The 17231-nt window shown below is 42.0% G+C and overlaps 1 protein-coding gene across 3 annotated transcripts; it reads right to left on the bottom strand.

Moving 5' to 3' along the window:
• Positions 1-1274: 1274 nt before the first annotated feature.
• wt1b (WT1 transcription factor b) lies at positions 1275-8505 on the bottom strand. Of its 3 annotated transcripts, none has more exons than XM_047579766.1 (9): positions 7640-8505; positions 6172-6288; positions 5369-5468; positions 4018-4098; positions 3158-3212; positions 2871-3018; positions 2699-2788; positions 2155-2247; positions 1275-1976 (listed from the first exon to the last, which is right to left on the bottom strand). In XM_047579766.1, the coding sequence occupies exons 1-9, from the start codon at positions 8055-8057 to the stop codon at positions 1855-1857; spliced, it is 1224 nt and encodes a 407-aa protein (XP_047435722.1). In that variant the 5' UTR covers positions 8058-8505; the 3' UTR covers positions 1275-1854. The 3 variants fall into 3 exon arrangements, with proteins under 3 accessions (XP_047435722.1, XP_047435721.1, XP_047435720.1); XM_047579765.1 differs by having other exon boundaries at positions 2164-2247; positions 3107-3212; positions 7640-8504; XM_047579764.1 differs by having other exon boundaries at positions 3107-3212; positions 7640-8501.
• Between the last annotated feature and the right edge of the window lie 8726 nt (positions 8506-17231).

The raw sequence follows: 17231 nt of genomic DNA, 5'->3' as shown, positions 1-17231 counted from the left end.
CTGCGGTGGAAACGAAAGAAGTAGCGCACGTGCAAATGTGTGCATATGCTGTACCGCATAAGTCTTCAACAGGGGGTCCGCAACCCCTAGGGAGTCCGCAGAGGTACTACAAGGGGGTCGCAAAATCTTTGGTTGACATTTTATGTAAATATATATATATATATAGTTTATGTTTATGGCAGTTTCACAGCATTGCTACTGTTGCACATGTTTGAAATGAATATTCAAACCTTTGTCTTATCTGAATAGCTTAATATTGAATGCAAAGTTAATAATGTATATTTTTAAATAGCACTAGGCTGAATTTAATATAGAACACATATAGTAGGTAGGGGGTCCCTACTTGAGCTCTCAGTCAGTTTGGGGGCCCTTGGCCTAAAAAAACGTTGAAGACACCAAATATGGTTTGTGTGTGAACACATAGCCAACAGCTAAATATACCATTCTTGTATGTGCGTGTTTTCATTGCTTCCTCTGGTGACATCATTAGCCCACGGAGGCGTACGGGAGCTCATTCTGCCCACGCCGAGTCATATTTTATTAACATACCTGCTGTAGCTGAATCATCCGCTCTCTTGTAGACGTGCACATAAGCTGACACACAACTCCATCCACATCATGTATATTTGATGTGTTGGACCATACGCTGAATGTGGCTTCCACATTCTCACTTTCATTTACATTATCATTATAATTGTGGACACTCAGCACCGCTAACTGCAAGAGGGAGAAGGACATGGGGTGGTAAAGCGTGAACTGTGTATGAGTGACGCACCAGTGCTTTCAGCCTCAGTGGCTGGACCAAAAAGGTTGATACTGCCATCATGTGGCTTGATTATGTCATGTGCTGTTTTAAATGGAAGGCTTCTTCTTCTTTCTTTTTTTTTTTTTTTTTTTTAGAATTGGGACTTCGGTCCAACCTCGTGTGCATTTTGGGGCCCAGCTTGTGCAGAAGGGGGCAGTCAGTGGAGTACAGCTTGCTGACACTGAGGTATGTGTCTTGTCTAATGAGATTTATTGAACTCCAGATGTTCCTAGTTATGAAGATGTGCGTCCGAGATTTAGGAGGCAGAGACCTGCACCCTGTCAGAGTCACAGAGGGGTGCAGCTTTACTGTCTATCACCCCCCTCGCACCCCACCTCTCATAGGTGGCCTCTTAACCTGACAACAACGACACCTCCTCTGTCTCTCGCCCACGCAAGCATACAGTTTTACCCTCGACACCGATGTGGACTCCAGGTTTTATAAAGTTGCAAGACAGAAAAGGCCAAAGGAATGTTAAGCAAATACACCACATTTATATACAAAGCAATTTGGTGAGTACTGTGTATATCGTCAGAATAAAAAAGAAATGTTGACATTCCCCAAAACACAAATTCTCCATGTTCAACTTAATGGACAAAAAGAGACAACTTATCCATTTCCTAAATCCAGTTTACGAAGTCCAGCGCATTTTTAACGTGAGACAATTTAACAATAATAAAAAAAAAACAGTGCAAGTGTACTAAAATATACAAAATAGTGTAACATTTTCCTCATCTTACAAAAAGAAAATCTTCATCTTGGCTCAGAGTTACTGTGGTATTGTACCCTCTCGAAGTTTGCGTTTTAATGTCACACAACCAGAACAAGTGCTAGTTGAGGCGCGCCTTGAAGAGCTCATGGATCATCACTGAGCCTGTTCTCTCGACGTTGTCTTTCTGGCTGGAGCAGGCGTCAGCTGTGCTCACCGCTTCTGCGAGCCTGGCAAGGCACCACAACCGCTGACCAGGCTCCGGGCATCTTTCTCTGCTAGCTGGCACAACATATTGTCGCCTTCCTCTCCCTCGTCCTCCTCCTCCTCCTCTCGCTGCTCAGATGGCAGGCTGCAGCTTGGTCAGGTTCCTCTGGTGCATGCTGTGGTGGCGCACCAGCTCGTCAGAGCGGGCAAACTTCTTCTGACAGTTGGACCAGCGGCAGGTAAAGGGTTTCTCACCTGACAAGGAGGGGACAAACGGGGAAAAAAAGGGGGAAAGCATTGCTTTAGGGTGAATTCATCTCTCTCCCGATCAAAGACTCTAATGAATGAAAACGAAGGAGACGGTCTTAAAAAAAATAATTAATCTCACTGGAATAAGAATGTGGATGTAGGTAAAAAAAAAAGGTATACGCACTTGTTTTACCTGTATGAGTCCGAGTGTGCGTCTTAAGGTGATCTGACCGTGAAAACCTTCTCTGACAAGTCTCACACTCAAAGGGCTTCACTCCTGCACAGAGGCGATGGTGGTCGTTGCACAGTCAGAGACACAAATGAGAAGAAAGCAAGGGTCAGAAGCTGAAATGCATTATTAGATCAAACAATCTGTCTGAGAGTGATGGTCACACGTGTTTGTTCACTGTCTTATCGGAGAAAAAAAATCATTTTAAAATTCAAGGTATGTAGAATTCACACACGATAACTATTCATGTAGTATTCATTTCAGAAATATTGATCAGATGTTCAAAAAGAATAATTAACATAAAAATATTTAGATTATTTTATGGGCCAAAAAGGACTCAAATTAAATTATTTTGAGTCTAAAAACACTTGATCATGGTTGTAAAAACATCAGTGTGTTAAAAGCATTTTTATATTGTGGCATGTAAGTTTTCGAAAGCATCCAAACTCCTGGGAAATAACCCCAGGAGCTCAGCATCTGTAACTTGACGCCACTGTACCTGTGTGTCTGCGCTGGTGTCTCTTTAACTGGTCCGAGCGAGAGAACCTCCGGCCGCAGTCTGTGAAATCGCACTGGTAAGGCTTCTCGCCTGCAAAAAAGAATTTCCCCTTCGTGACTTAAATTCACGCTGGAGCAGTAAAGCGGTGCACAAATCACGTCGTCCGTCCTACCCGTGTGTTTGCGCCCGTGCATCTGCAGATGTGACAGCTTGAAGTATCGCTTGTTGCAGCCGGGATAAGCACACATGAAAGGACGTTTCTCGCTGGCCTCCGAAGGCCTCGCAACCGGCGTTGCAATGCTGGGAACTTGTCTGACGTCCTTTAAGAAGGCGAGAAGGGAGAAAGGAGTTTGTTTAATTTGGAGTTTTATTTCCAGTGTGTATGCACGTGCATGAATGCGGCCTGACCTGAAGACCTCTGAAGACACCGTGTGTGTGTATGTGGTACTGAGCGCTCACAAGCATGGGTGTAGGCGGGGCAGAGGGGTCACTGTTGTAGCTGGGTGCGTGGCCACTGGCAGACAGGGGACAATGTTACAAGTTACAACAGAAATACAGACATTTTAAACAAAGGGCCTTCTTTTCCTTTCCCTGCAAACACGCTTCTTAAACATCACAACCGCTGTCTGACACGAGTTTAGAGGCCCTGAATGCACTTCCTCGCTGAGCTTCTGCATGGAGTGATCTAACAAGAACACAGTGTTTTCTGCCAAGGTTAGCACAGCTGTCGACATTTCATGTGAGAGATTATCACATCTGTGTTTGTCAGTGGATGGGACGGTGAGATGGGAGTGAAGAACAGGAGATGTCACACGGTACGCCGGAGTATGACTCTGAATAGGAATTTCATTAGAGTCCGTGGGTTGTTTAGTCAGTGCTAAAAAATGTAACTTCCCACGCACATGCTTATGAAGCAGAGATAAGTTTCTCAGTGTTATTTTATTTTATTTATGTATTTATTTATTTTGGGAGAAATTTTCCTCTGTCTGCTGAATTCAGTTGTTAATTCAGTGTTACAGAAACGACTTAAAACTTGTAGTTAAGATCTGAGGGGATTTAACTTTAAGGCCTTGAAGTTAGGTCAAGTCAGAGTGTCTTCACAACGCAAAAACTCAAATCGGTCTTTAAGACATGCAGTACCAGTACAACACTTTATTATGCTATTCTCCATGTCCTGTTTTCCCTGGGCAGTAGGCCAACAACCATCTGGTGAAATCCTCCTCTTCCTCCTCTGCACCACCACAAACACTGGCCAAGACTGAAAAGTACAGCATGTTATAAATATATATATATATATATATAAATTAAAAAATGCTCACCTCTTCATAGAAGACGCCAGGCTATTCATCTGGTTCCATGTTACACACTCTAGTTGTGAAGCCATTTGGTACAGGTTATCGCTGCGTAAAACATACAACAGAAAAACTATTTGTCATCCTTTGGGGCAAACTTACACACACACACACACACACATACACACACACACACACACACACGTACATAATAGGTTATAACAGATTTAGATTTTTATTTTAACTCATATATTGTTTGGTTAGTTTTGGGAAGCCTTCTGTCATTCTCTTCTATGGGAAATGGAGAAGTTCATTCAGGGGAATTCCAAACAGTTCTCTTATTAACACATCCTATCCCGATGCTGTCCACCCACCACACTCTTCACTGGCCTCATTAAAAACATGGGCACTGAGCCATTCTTTACCTTGGCAGATCATACTACTTCACACAGACACGCACAAAGTGCACAAACACACACGCCCGAAGATGTGTGCGATCTGCGGGGGTGAGTGCCTCCGTACCTAGTACACCGTGGACCGGTGCATGACATCACTCTGTCCTCAGTATCGTTAATGGCGGGAAACGTTTTCAGGGGAATTCTGGACGGCATTCCTTGAGAAGTCCTTGAGGGAAGGAGTGCGATGGCTCGCTAATCAGCTCTAAACTATGTTCAACTTTGGAAACGCTCACTGATATCTGACATATACACACAGTGTGTATGAGCGTGCCCGTGCGTGTGTGCGTCCCTGTGCTTGTTTGAGGGGTTCCAGTTCATGCCATAAGCCCTAACAACAGTACAGTCTTCCCCTCTCTTATCAGCGGCTGTCCCAGTATTTGGGTTGCACATGTTCCTTTTCTCCAACAACATCGCAGGCCGGCATTCAAGGAATCTCATCCTAATTTAAGATGTTCCGCATCCAAATGAAAACAATTTGGAAACCGCAGAGAGGTTCAAATAAGCAGACTTCTCCCTCGCCCCCTGCGCAACATGACTCCGAACATGTCTCTTTTACTTTTCTCCTCATTTTTCTCCTGACGGCGGACGCCGACACATCAGCAGTAGATCACTCAGTGTTTGTTTTGGCCTGCTGAGCGCCAGTGGGCAGCACTTAACCTCAGAACAAATTAGGATTCACAATCCATGCGGTGTAGAGGCAAACGCGGGGCATAACGTGGGATCAGCGAGAGTTCACACTTCTAAAAATGACCAGCGAGTCAGAAGCTGCGTGTGACGTCAGTGGAAAGAATCTGACATGAGCTGATGAGTGAGGAGTGTGAAAATGAGTTTTCTTTCTGTGGGAAGCGGTGAATTGTACTGAAGGGTTCGAGGTGAAACGAGTCAAATGGAGGAAGGATGAACTGTAACTCTGACTGTACCTGTTGTAGTTTCTCAGCAGCAGAGCCTGGCTGCTTGGACAGGACTCTGAAGGGCTGTGACAACCAAACATGGGATTAGGAGCCGGGTACTGCTGGTCAACTGAATATGAGAAAATACAAAAGTTGCAAAAGATCAATTACAATTATTATACAATTATTTTCTGCTAATTAATTGCTTGTTTTTTGCGTCCTGAAGCCAAAAACACAAAGACTCTACGGTTATGAAGCCAGCATTTTTTTTGTTTGTTTTTAGCATTTCTGGTTAAAGATATTATTTAAATGATTAATGCTGTTAAAAAAAAGACGATTTTTTTTTTGCACTGCACATGAAATAATGCATCCCAAAAATGTTCATACACATTTTATGTTTTTGCAGCACACATAAAACACTGATAAAATGATAGTTCATTTCAAAGACACAGGCACGCACGGCTCCACTTTTCAAAGGGAAAAGAAGTCAATGAGAAACACCAGTCCTTTTCAGGTTCACATAGTATATTGGTCCCAAGACAGTTATTGACATTCCTACATAGTCACATAAAGCCATTTCCTCGGGTTATAATTTCCAGAGTCCTTAACCGTATGTATGCTTAAAGAGCGAGAGGGAGAGAGTGTTTATGTATGTCTGCGTATATGAATGTGTGTGCAGACAGAGATGGCGGGAGATGAAGGAAAGTGGATAAGAGCGATGCGGCTGTGATATGGAAAATTATGGGTTACTTATATAACCTTGCTGTGACATGACAGCCTTCCAGTCTGCCGGTGGGTTTAGGGAAAACACGTCGCTGGGCGCAGACAGTTACCTATGTTGTTTGGCGGTGACAGTGTGTCCTCGTGTTTGAAGGACAGGCTGGAGAGCTGAGGGGTGTGATGAGATGGAGCGTGACCATAACTGGGGTTGCTGTCTAAACCGCTGTAGCCTGAGGGGAAAAACAAAAAGAGAGAGGCGATGGAGATAAAAACCCATCTGATTTGCCTGGTTGAGTCATTAGATCACCATCAACATCCTGAAGCCTGCGCAGTCTTCATTATCTGGTCACTTATCTATATCCACCTGGTAGTAGCTCTTAGTCCCTGGCAGGGTTACCTCAGAGAGACATTCATCAAACCATTAAATCCTCTTTCCTTGTAACATATTCTTTTTCCTCTCATCCATCTTTGGCCTTGTGGTTGCAATATTTATGGCAGGTGGAAAAAGAAGTTTGGCAAACACGTCACACAGAGACTGGGATGAGCTACTGTGGGATTATGCTCAGTAAAAACAAGTTTGAAGAGTAATTAACAGGATTTGGGCACAGTTATTAGCCTGAAATAAAAGAAAATACAGCGTTTATTTTACATGGACGGTCTGTTACATCCTGTGTCAGGCCAGAGAGGGATGTTGAAAATGTTGCAAAGAAATATGACTCACCGACTCTTAAATCCGTGCAGCTTGCAGAAAGCTGCTGTAAGCATTTTATCTCTTCATCAAAAACTATTTTCCACTGAACAAACGAGAGTCAGTGCCACGCACACCGTCTCTGAAAGTCACGTCTGGAGGCAGACACGTGCTTGAAGCTGGAGTAATGAGCCCCAACAGACAACAGAGCTGTTCATCGTACCGGTGCAGGCATCGTATTTGTGTTAAACAAGGATACAAAAATAACATTTGGTACCTAAGTGAAATTCCAGGTACAAACAGCAGCTGAACTTCCTCTCACTTGTTTGGTGTCAGTGTAGAAACTTTAAAATCCCCTCAAAAAGTCAAGCTAATGATGCACTGCAAAGTGTTTTTCCACTACCTTTTGTTGCAGTAATTCTTCTAAAGAAATATTATTTTGTTTTGTCTGGCAGTAGAGATGGTTTTTGCTTTTTAGCAGTTGGCGTCACACAAAATCGGCAAAGCAATTTTGAAGCGTAAAATAACATCAGGCATGGCAAATGTGAAACTTTTGGGTTATTGATTAAAAATCACCTGGAGGGGGTTGCTTTCAGTGAATTCACCAGAATACTGTGTTAAATTAACCTGTGACTGACGGGCTGAGCCACCGCTGTCATAATGTGACGACGCCGTAACAGTGTGTGATTCAGAAGGACTCAGTGCTGCACATGATATCCTGCTCAGACACAACACCACTGATGACCCCTAAACATGGAGTTACATCAAGTACACATTCCACAGGAAGTGTACAAAAACACTGGTGGTATAAAAGAAAATTATCGTATTGATGTGACTTGGTTTGTGATGATATCTTTTTATCTTGGTGTTTCACTGGTAGTGAGCATGCTTACCCTGGTTCCTGGAAGCAGGAGGGCTGTCCACACAGCCGGACAGGTATGCTCCGTTGGGAAACATTCTTGGTTGAGCTGCCGTTGGCTCCCCAAAGGGCCCGACGCGACATGGGCCTGAACCTGTGAACTGGCCCGAGAAGTGCACCGTGAAGGCCCCGAGTCCACAGTGAGGGTCTTCTATGGGGTCCGCCGCGCCCCAGCCTGGCTCCTGCTTGATGAGGGAGTGGTGGGAGGGCAGGGAGCTGTAGGGAGATCCAGGGTGGAGGTCCAGTAGTTGGGTCCACTGGCCGCCGCCAACAGACATCCCACAGCCGCCACCAGCTCCTGGTAAGGATGGCACAGGAGGTGCCGGCTGCAAGAGGGTCAGATCGCGAACATCCGACCCCACTGACATGGCTCCACACGGTTCGGTCAGCATTGCTGAAGGCCGTTCGAGTCCAAACAAAAAGTTATGGTATTCCAGTGGAACACACAATTAATAATAAACTCCTAAGAGTGTGACTAAAATACAACCTGAAGAAACGACTATCATGAATCAGACTCTTCCGCGGGCACTAACATCAGACCTCAAAATGCACCGAAGGAGCCATCTTTTTCACACGCCATCAATACGACAGAGGGAATAACGTAATGAATGGACTGATGTCCAAAATCTGAATGGCAAATGTCAAGCTCCCTGGGTACCTGCAGTGGTTTGGAGTTGGAGTCTGTGGTCCTGTCAGTTCCTTGTTCTTCTGTCTCAAAAATGCCTGGCTTTCCTTATTCTCTTGAAGACTCACATACTGCATAACTCACTGAACGGGGGAGGAGCGAGAGAGGCTGAGAGGAGGATGACTCCCTTGTCTTGCCCCGACCAACCAAGCACAGCACCTCTGAGTAAATTCTGAGTAACATCACATTTGCATTAGAGGGTGGTTCCATTCACTCTTTGTGCGTGTTTAAGTGTAGCTCTGATTGAGCTTTTTTTGCTTTTTTTTCCCCGGAAAACAAGATCCAACAAAACACATCTGATGAGTAGTAGACAGAGATTTAAAACAACTTATGACAAAATGAATTTGTGAATTTGAACAACCCAGTTCGCATGCATGAGAAAAAACTTGAAATCCAAACACTGCAGAGTAAAATGACACATAATCGATGCTAAACCAAACATGCAAAAAAAAAAAAAAAAAAATCTAAAAAAGCACAGCTCAAAAGTTGTGTTATCTGTACACTTTTGACCTGGAACGTTCATTCTGACGTACATCATTTCTCACTCCTCTGACTCAAGTGATTTCTGAAATAAGCTAAAATAAGGAACTGATCGGATGAAGCAACAATATCAAGGAAAGAGATGAGAAAATGAGCGAAACAAAGGTAAGTCAGAAGATAAAAAAAAAAAAAATGTTTTGGTAAGATTGCGGCCTCATGCGTTAATGTATCATGGGAGTTTTATTTAAAATTTAAACAATAATTTTTACTCAAATTGTAAAAATAACAAAAAAAAAAGCTATGTTCTGAATTTTACCATTTTGGGCATAGTCCTGTTTTGCTAAAAGCCGTTCACATAAACTATACGGCCTTGGACCAAAGCCACATCACACAAAAGGATAATTATTTATTAGCGGAGGAGAGGGGGAGTTGTGCGTGTGCAAGTGTGTGTGTCTCTGTGTGTGTATGCGCACGTAAGAGACAGGGGTTTTGACCTTAATTCAAAGTGGAACTGTGCAAGAATGCAGTAACTTCAATGAGCCTACAAACTCCAGACAGCTGCAGTGGATCTTTTAGCGTTATAATATTTGTCAGATCAGTGCTCGGGTTCCTCCTTTCTTTACAAGCTTGAAAGGTTCGCAGCGCGTTGCAAATCAATTATTTTTTGACTGGCAAAAATATACTGAGCTCCATGTTGTGTAGTAGTTGACCTGTAATGAGACCCCACTGAAAGTCTGCTACTACAAACTGACACTGTTAGAAACACTTTGCACAATACGAAATAATAAATTAAAAAGATTAAAAAAAAAAAAAAAAAAGAGTGTGAAATTATAGCATCCTAATGGTGATATTTAAACACGGATCGTGACCGTCATCAATTGATAGATTGTCTGCATTTGCTCAACATTACTTTTTGTTCCATTTTGCAACTTCTTCAGTCACAAATGTCACTAACTCTGTCAGTTCTGGACAGATTTAAAATGGAGATCGCAATACCTAGACAAACTATCCATTAGCAAATATATTTGACACCATTGTTTAATTTCAACCTAACCCAGGTATAAATTAAAATGCACTGCGGAGTTTGGGTAGACGGGAAAAGTGTAAACCGCATTCTGTCATCACCATCTGGAATACGCTTCAGGATTCCAGTCAACGTCACTGACCCTTAAATCAACTTAAAGAGAAGTGGTGTGTGGGTTGGGGGGAGGAGTGTTTAAATGGACAAAGAGAAGTTAAAAAAAAAAATTGAGACGCAGTGATGAAATCAGCTGGCAAACTGCTGAGGTGGTATTTCAGAAACTATTCTATATGTCAGTCATCATCATTGCAAAACCTCACTCATGTCTCTGTCAGTGCCTTAAGTAAGGCTGACTGGTTACTGTGGCACTGGCTAGTGACTATTCAGGCTACTGGAACAGGGTTTGACTAGCATTAACAACAGCTTCATAACTGGTCCATGGCATTCCTGCGAAGAAGCACAGGTTACATGAGGTGGAACTATCTCAGCACATCTGATGGCCTCCATTGTAATGGTCAGAACCTTAAAAATCCACCTACAAGATAAAGACAGATTCATCTGGGCGGTTTGTGGCCATGCACAAGATTAAGTGCTCTCTGACATACTCTATTCTTGGAAGTAAACAAGTGCAAAAGCAGACCCGTGTCCCAGAGGAACACCCAGACATCCAGAAGATGTGCACGGCTTCAAAATAGTAGCTCAGAAAATTAATTTCTCCCTAAACTATTGTAAAAACCTTCGGTGGTCCACCCATCGCAAACAAACACAAAATTAAATGATGTAGTCCGTGGACAAAAGGTTGTGGTACAATTGAAAGGATCTTGCCAAAAAATCGGAGAGAGAGAAAGGAAACGCAGCTCCTCTGAGCCAAGGCAAATGCTGGCCGTGCCTTCAGCGGAGTCTTTAGCGGGGATTCATCAAAGGTGACAGGGCCGGGAGAAAACAGCCCTTTTCAGCCCCTATGACGGATGGTAGTCCCCAAATACAACCATTCTTCAGATCAATCTCTGGTTAACTCAGGGTTTAAAACAACACCACTGTGCAGAAGAAGTGAAATGGTCAATACTGCCTCTGACCCTTAACAAGAAATACACAAGGCCGCAGCTTTCTCCAGCACGATGACTACGAGGGGAATTTGAGATGGCTACGTTTCAGCCGGAGAGATGCATGATAAACTATACAGATATGTGACCTGGCAGGACACATGAAAAATAAATTACTTTTCCCATTTTAATAAACATGTGTATTTGTGCTACTGCATTTGAAGGAAAGCAGGTTGTCAGGATGTTTCTGTTTAAACCAAACCCTATTTAAAATGAAAATAATTGCATATATGTTTTAATTACCAGTAATTATTCTGAAAGGAGCTGAGCACCAAATAGAAACTAAATATTCTGAAATGGAGAACTGCCAATAGCAATATGTGTTATTTTGATGTGCTGACAATGGCATAAAAAAAGGCCTTCAACTTCTCTTTGTGGGCATGGAAAGAAGATGATAAGAAGCCTCAAATCACTGCGCTGTAACGTTTCATCCTTTCACTCCTATCTGCAAGTGGCCTTCAGGAAATAGTTACTACTGAAAACAAAAATCCAGCAGAACAATAACCCTCTGTCTTCCTTTGCTCTTGCAAGTTTGCAACGGCCAGACTTCTAAACTGTGAGTTAACAAAGTTGAATACGCCTAGCACTGCTTTAACTCTGGTATTGTCTTCCTGTCGAACATGCAACGTCTGTCCTCCTCGGTCAAAGCTGATCAGGTCTGTTTCACTATTTATGAAGCCTAATATAAAATGTTTCACTCCGTTATGAGTTACGCATCGTTAGCCAACTTCTTTTCAACTAACTGCTACTTATTTTCAGAAGTAATGGGCAGTGGACCATATTTATATAAAGTTATGTAAAAGTTTGAGACAGGTCACATTTGACCAGGAGGATAATATGGGACAAAACGTATAAAGGCGCACTGGGGCACATTTACTGTATATATAAAATGTATTTTTTCTAGAAAATAGTACCAAACTCTGCTACAACACAGATAATAACAACGCCCATTTTTTAAATTTTTTTCCCAATTATTGCATATAAACACTGAGTCTTCTTCAAAGTGTGGCATATCAGGCTGGAGATAAGTAGCAGAGAACAAAGGTGTGTGGGAGAGAGGGTTGTTCTGTATTTCATGCGTCAGACATAACACTGGTCCAGTGATGTTTCACACACTTCATGACCACCTTTCCCCTCTGTTATCAAGCCCATAAGCCCCACTGGCTCCGAATTCAACGCTAGATGCACCCAGATCACTCAGATTTAACGGAAGAGCTACCTCATACCGAAAGTCTACGAAATATGATATTGAAGTTATTGAGAAGTATTTTCAGCTGTGCGATAGTGCATGTTGGGTGCACTAACGAGCAGCGAGCAAGCTGGCGTACGAAGGATTCATTTAAAATAATGTCACTTAGCGTAGCTCTGTTAAAAGTGTTTAAGAGCTGTTGCACTTCTGTGGCAATTCTATGGGACAGAGGAAACCTTTAATGATATTTGATACGAGGAAAAATACTGTAAATAAATCTGTTCATGTTGTGCGCATGTATTTTTGCACAACATTTGGACAGTTTTCATTTTGTGCTATGTTTTCTGCTGACTGTTTTGTTTTTTAATTAAAGAGCATAAAAGATAAAAGCTATGTGATGTTAAGCTGTCTTAAGAGAAGTAAGAGAGGTATCACTGTATGCGAATGCACAATGTGCAAGAATTTTTAAATGATCTCAGGCCACAATGTTATCATCAGACTAAATAGATGGAAGTTTGAATAAAAGAAAAAAAACACAGTGGGTTGAACTGCCTTGAAATACCCTTTTGAGGAACTTCTTATTCAGAATGCATCACCTATTATTGAGACCCATCTCATATGTCAGTGTTTTGATATATTTCTGCTGAATATCCTCTGTCTCATCCCAGCAGGTGCCTGTGTGTCAGAATCAAGGCCAGCCTTTATCAGTTCTTTACAGTAAACCACAGCCTCTTCCAAGCTGTCACACCCTAACAGCTGTGGCTGGGGCGTAAGCAGTCATCAGAAAACATTTCAGATAACTCTGGCGGTTACTGTCTGTTGTCATACCCCTGAGCCTCATTGTGAGACCAGGCAAGCACAAGTTCACGGAATGACTCGGAGATATGTGCACGGTGATGGGAAAATATACAAATGACCACAATCGGCACGGAATCTGACAGTAACTTCTGACACTTGACTTTAGGGAAATGCCACTTTGCTGCAACTTTCTCAATCCCCCGTCTACAATATGCTTCAGCATTTGCTTTCAAAACACACTTACACTTATTACTGAAAATAAGTGTAATTCATACACTTTATGGATTAAAAGTAAATTTCCTTTGAAATAATTCCTTTGCTAATGGCTCACGTTTCCTGAGAAAAATAAGTGTTTGACCGATTATGTTCATTATTCGGAAAACCTTAATGGTTGTCTGTTCTCTGTCTTCACCATTATATTTATCAGCACTGAGGAAACAGTCTAAACAGCATATTAAAGTTAAAGGGTCATACAGTTGAACATGCCTCTAATTAGTATTTCTGAGGTCTGGCATCTATAGCTTCAAGCCAAACATTGCACAATCTATTCCCAATTGAAACAAATTTGATTCTTTGTTTGACCATGGTTTTTAAACTCTTAATGCCCCTTGTAGCCTGTGCGAGTGTGTAACATAAACACTCACCGATGTCAAGAGACCATTTCATCATTAACAGAGCCCCAGTCCTAGTGCAGTGACTCGATCTGTCCAGTCAGGATTCCTGGAAGACGGCTGTAGCTTTAATTCAGGCTGCTACCATTAGCCTGAAACAGAGCTCACACATTAGACATGAGGGGATTAAAGTCCCCAGATAGCTCAAAACCACAAATACAAACTCACATTGATTAATTTCTGCATTCTTTGACAAGGTAGGAGGCTGTCCATTAAGTGATGCGGTACGTTTACAGTCGTATTTACCGTACCAACCTGCCTAAGTTTGTGCTTGTGAATGTATGAGCTGAAGTGTAAATTAATTTTACTAGGTCAGTGGTGTATCCAACTGTGGCTATGCTGTGTGACTGATCGTCTGGTGGGAGAGGAGATAGGTGATCATAAAGAATGAACAGCTATAACAACAGAGCAGAAACCTTTTTCTTTATGCACAAAAATGAGCTTTTTGAGATGTTAAATATGCATGAATTAACGTGTGGCCAGAGGAAACACAAAAAACACGACTGTATGTACAGTTTCAACACACTGTCAGTGTTAATAAAAAGTCAGAAAAAAATCCAAGTAAGTCCAAGGTGGATGCCAAACAACTTCCTGAAACAATTTTTCCTGTTAAAGGACAACTGTGTAGGACTTAGGGTGGTCTATTGATGCAGTATTCAGAATTAGTTTTTCATTCATCACATCTACCTAACAATAGTTGAATTTCTGTTAGTTTAGAATGAACAGAACGAGTGGCTTATCTTACATGGATGTTTTTGGCAGAGAGTCTTTCACATTTTGTCAGGTTTAATTTAGCAGCACTATAAAAACAATGGAATTATTTTGGAAATAGCCATTGGCTCATCTGCAGTCAGCAAGCTGCCATCTCACCACTAGATGTCACTAAATTCTGTGCACTGATTCTTTAATTAAATATTAAACTATTAAAGATTATTTAAAAGATGAACTGTATATATGTCTGCTGATTCTGACAACCAAAATCCATCAGAAATGCCTTGTACCACTACTGACTCTGGAGTCACCCTTTTTAAAACCTCAGCTTTGTTTGTTTATTTGTTAAGTGTTTGTACATAGGTTTTGGGGAGGGTGTGTCAGCTTATAAGTAATTAACAAGCAATTTGCTCCACCAAGGAAATAGGGAAGTTACTCATGCGGTGCACTGTGACAAGGTCACTGGCTGATGGATGAGCCTGAGCGAGGGGATTTTTCAGAGATTGTGAAGGCAGGCAGAACTGTGGGAACCAGACAATTAGTGGGTGGAAGGTAGGCAGCCATGTTGGATGATGACCATAAGACTGGTTTTCATGCATTCTCACCACTTGGCTGGCTGACAGGGAGAAAGCCGACACCTGGGCTCAACCAACTCTTAACACACAGTCATTTATCTTTGAGGAGGCTGAGCAGGCAGTTTGCCAACAGTTTAGGAATAGCATGTGCTATTTCCTATAAAGCAAACAGGGATGAGGTCAGTGCAGGCATATCGACTATATAAATATGTCAGACCTACACACGCACATAAACAAATGCTAACTCTTGAATAGCTTTAGCGAACTCATACACGCATCATCCACACAATATACAGTATGTGCCATATTAACATTTCACTAAAAATAAGATAATGTTTTTATTTTGAAATGGTTTCACAATATATATCAACAGATCCCAAATTAGATTTATAGAAAATAATACTGTACCCCTTAAATTACCCTGCAAAGGTAAGACGTTTTGGATTATCTTTGGCAATATCTGCAATTATTTCACAGCCTCAAGGAAACTTGTGACTTCAACAAGCATATACATATATATATATATATATATGTATAAAGCTTATTTGACCAATAGTCTTCCAACAGAATTATGTAAGGGATAATGCCCGACGAGGTGTCCATTATCAGAAATGATTGGGTGACGCGGAGGCGTGAACTGCTTGGGTGAATCCTCGGTTCTGATTGGCTGCGGGGTGTACATTAAAAAGTGATAATGGACATCCATAAAGGCGTTCCGGTCAAACTACCTAAATGATTACAGTGACTCAAACACTTTGGTAACCGTGGCAACAAACACAGAGCATACGTTATTTCACAGTTTATTTATCACAACGGCAATACAGTTGACAAAAAACGCCTGTGGACGGGAGATGTTAAATAGTGCACTCACCAGCTTCTTGTGAAAAACTTATGATTAAAACGGTAAAAAACAACATGACGTATTAATAACTGGCCTAATATTTATTTATTTCGTAAGTAAACCATGGTATAAGGACATATAAATACACCAGAAAAATGACCCAGCTAGACAGCGGCACAAGTTCCCGAGAGAGTGTGTGACATCTGCTGCTAGCTTAATAATATATCTCATGGAGACTACTTAGCCAGGGTTGATTTAGAATGATACAAAACAAACTAAGTCCTGGTTCAATATATGTACCAGGTACAGGCTTGTTGGAGTTAAAAGGTTTACTGTATGCTATTTTCAGGGCACTCTTCTATGAATATTATCAAGACTATTACGCATCATAACACACAGTGGCATTTTAAAGACCTTATAAAGAAGACAAAAACAGTGTCTCGCATGCACCTGGTGCTTCAAAGCCTCCAGGACTCTTATTCTGGACTTGAAATACACCAGGCACTTGACAACAGCTGTTAATCAGATAATGAAAGCCTCAGAGTTACACAAGCACACTTGTGGAGAAGCAGCAATAAATTGTTTGCCATGACAGCATGCAAGGGCAAGGAGAGAGTGAAGGTGGGATTTGGTACCAGGCACTCGCCTTCCCAACAGAATGACGCATCATATGAGCATTATGGTGAAACACTCCATCAGCCAGTTCCCCTCAGCATACTATTTTACGGAATATGTCAAAAAAACAAAGTTAAGTTCCTGTCCTGTAACCACGAAGAAAAATATGTGACTTGCAGAACTTCAAGGAATTATGACATGGCATGATGTGTCTCCATACACATATTTTCCACACAGATGAACTTTGAGCAATGCAGCTTGGAAATGAAAAACACTCCACAGTATCTTCACCCTTAGACACAGCCTGCTCGACACCCGAAAGTTAGTAACCCGACTCCATAGCTTTAAGGTGACCTCCTGCTCCACTTACCCTCTTCACCTCAGTCACCAAGTGGGGATACATGGCAGAGGCTCAACACGTGCACTCACGGGTCAGTGGGCGTATGGTGGAAGAGAGCTGCCCTCTGACACTGGCAGTGTTTCCAAGTTGGAAAATTCTGGGTCAGACCTTCTCCATGGTGGTCCCCAATGATGGAGTGCAGCACAATCAGATAACCTTTCTTGGGGATCAGATTCACCTCAGTAACTCTTATCCAAAACATCCAGGGTTAATCTTACAGAGAAGACATTGATATATCGCTCTGGCAGACTGAAAGCTGGAGGAAGAAATTTAGGAGGTTCTCTGATTACTGAAAGGGGTTGCACCAGCTTAAGCGATGCAAGACATTTAGACAAGTTTATACCCATCAGCATATTCATTGGACAACTACAGCCTAACGTTAATAATTGCGTTTTTTGTTTTTTTTTTAAATAGAGAGGGGAACTTCAGTTACAACATAGCACTGAGACGATCCTTCAGCTCAAGCTACTGCCGCTT

This window comes from Mugil cephalus, chromosome 3, assembly GCF_022458985.1.
Source record: "Mugil cephalus isolate CIBA_MC_2020 chromosome 3, CIBA_Mcephalus_1.1, whole genome shotgun sequence".
Taxonomy (NCBI): domain Eukaryota; kingdom Metazoa; phylum Chordata; class Actinopteri; order Mugiliformes; family Mugilidae; genus Mugil; species Mugil cephalus.
The sequence above is the reverse complement of the archived record's forward strand: the minus strand, read 5'-3'. Positions and strand labels throughout refer to the sequence as shown.

What these genes read in the sequence shown, in the direction of transcription:
- wt1b (XM_047579764.1), bottom strand. Translation starts at nt 8,057, where the DNA reads ATGCTGACCGAACCGTGTGGAGCCATGTCAGTGGGGTCGGATGTTCGC. An exon ending in CTGCTGAGAAACTACAACAG is followed by an intron (nt 4,099 to 5,368) that starts GTACAGTCAGAG and finishes TGTTTTACGCAG; the next exon opens with CGATAACCTGTACCAAATGG. An exon ending in CTGGCGTCTTCTATGAAGAG is followed by an intron (nt 3,213 to 4,017) that starts GTGAGCATTTTT and finishes CCTGTCTGCCAG; the next exon opens with TGGCCACGCACCCAGCTACA.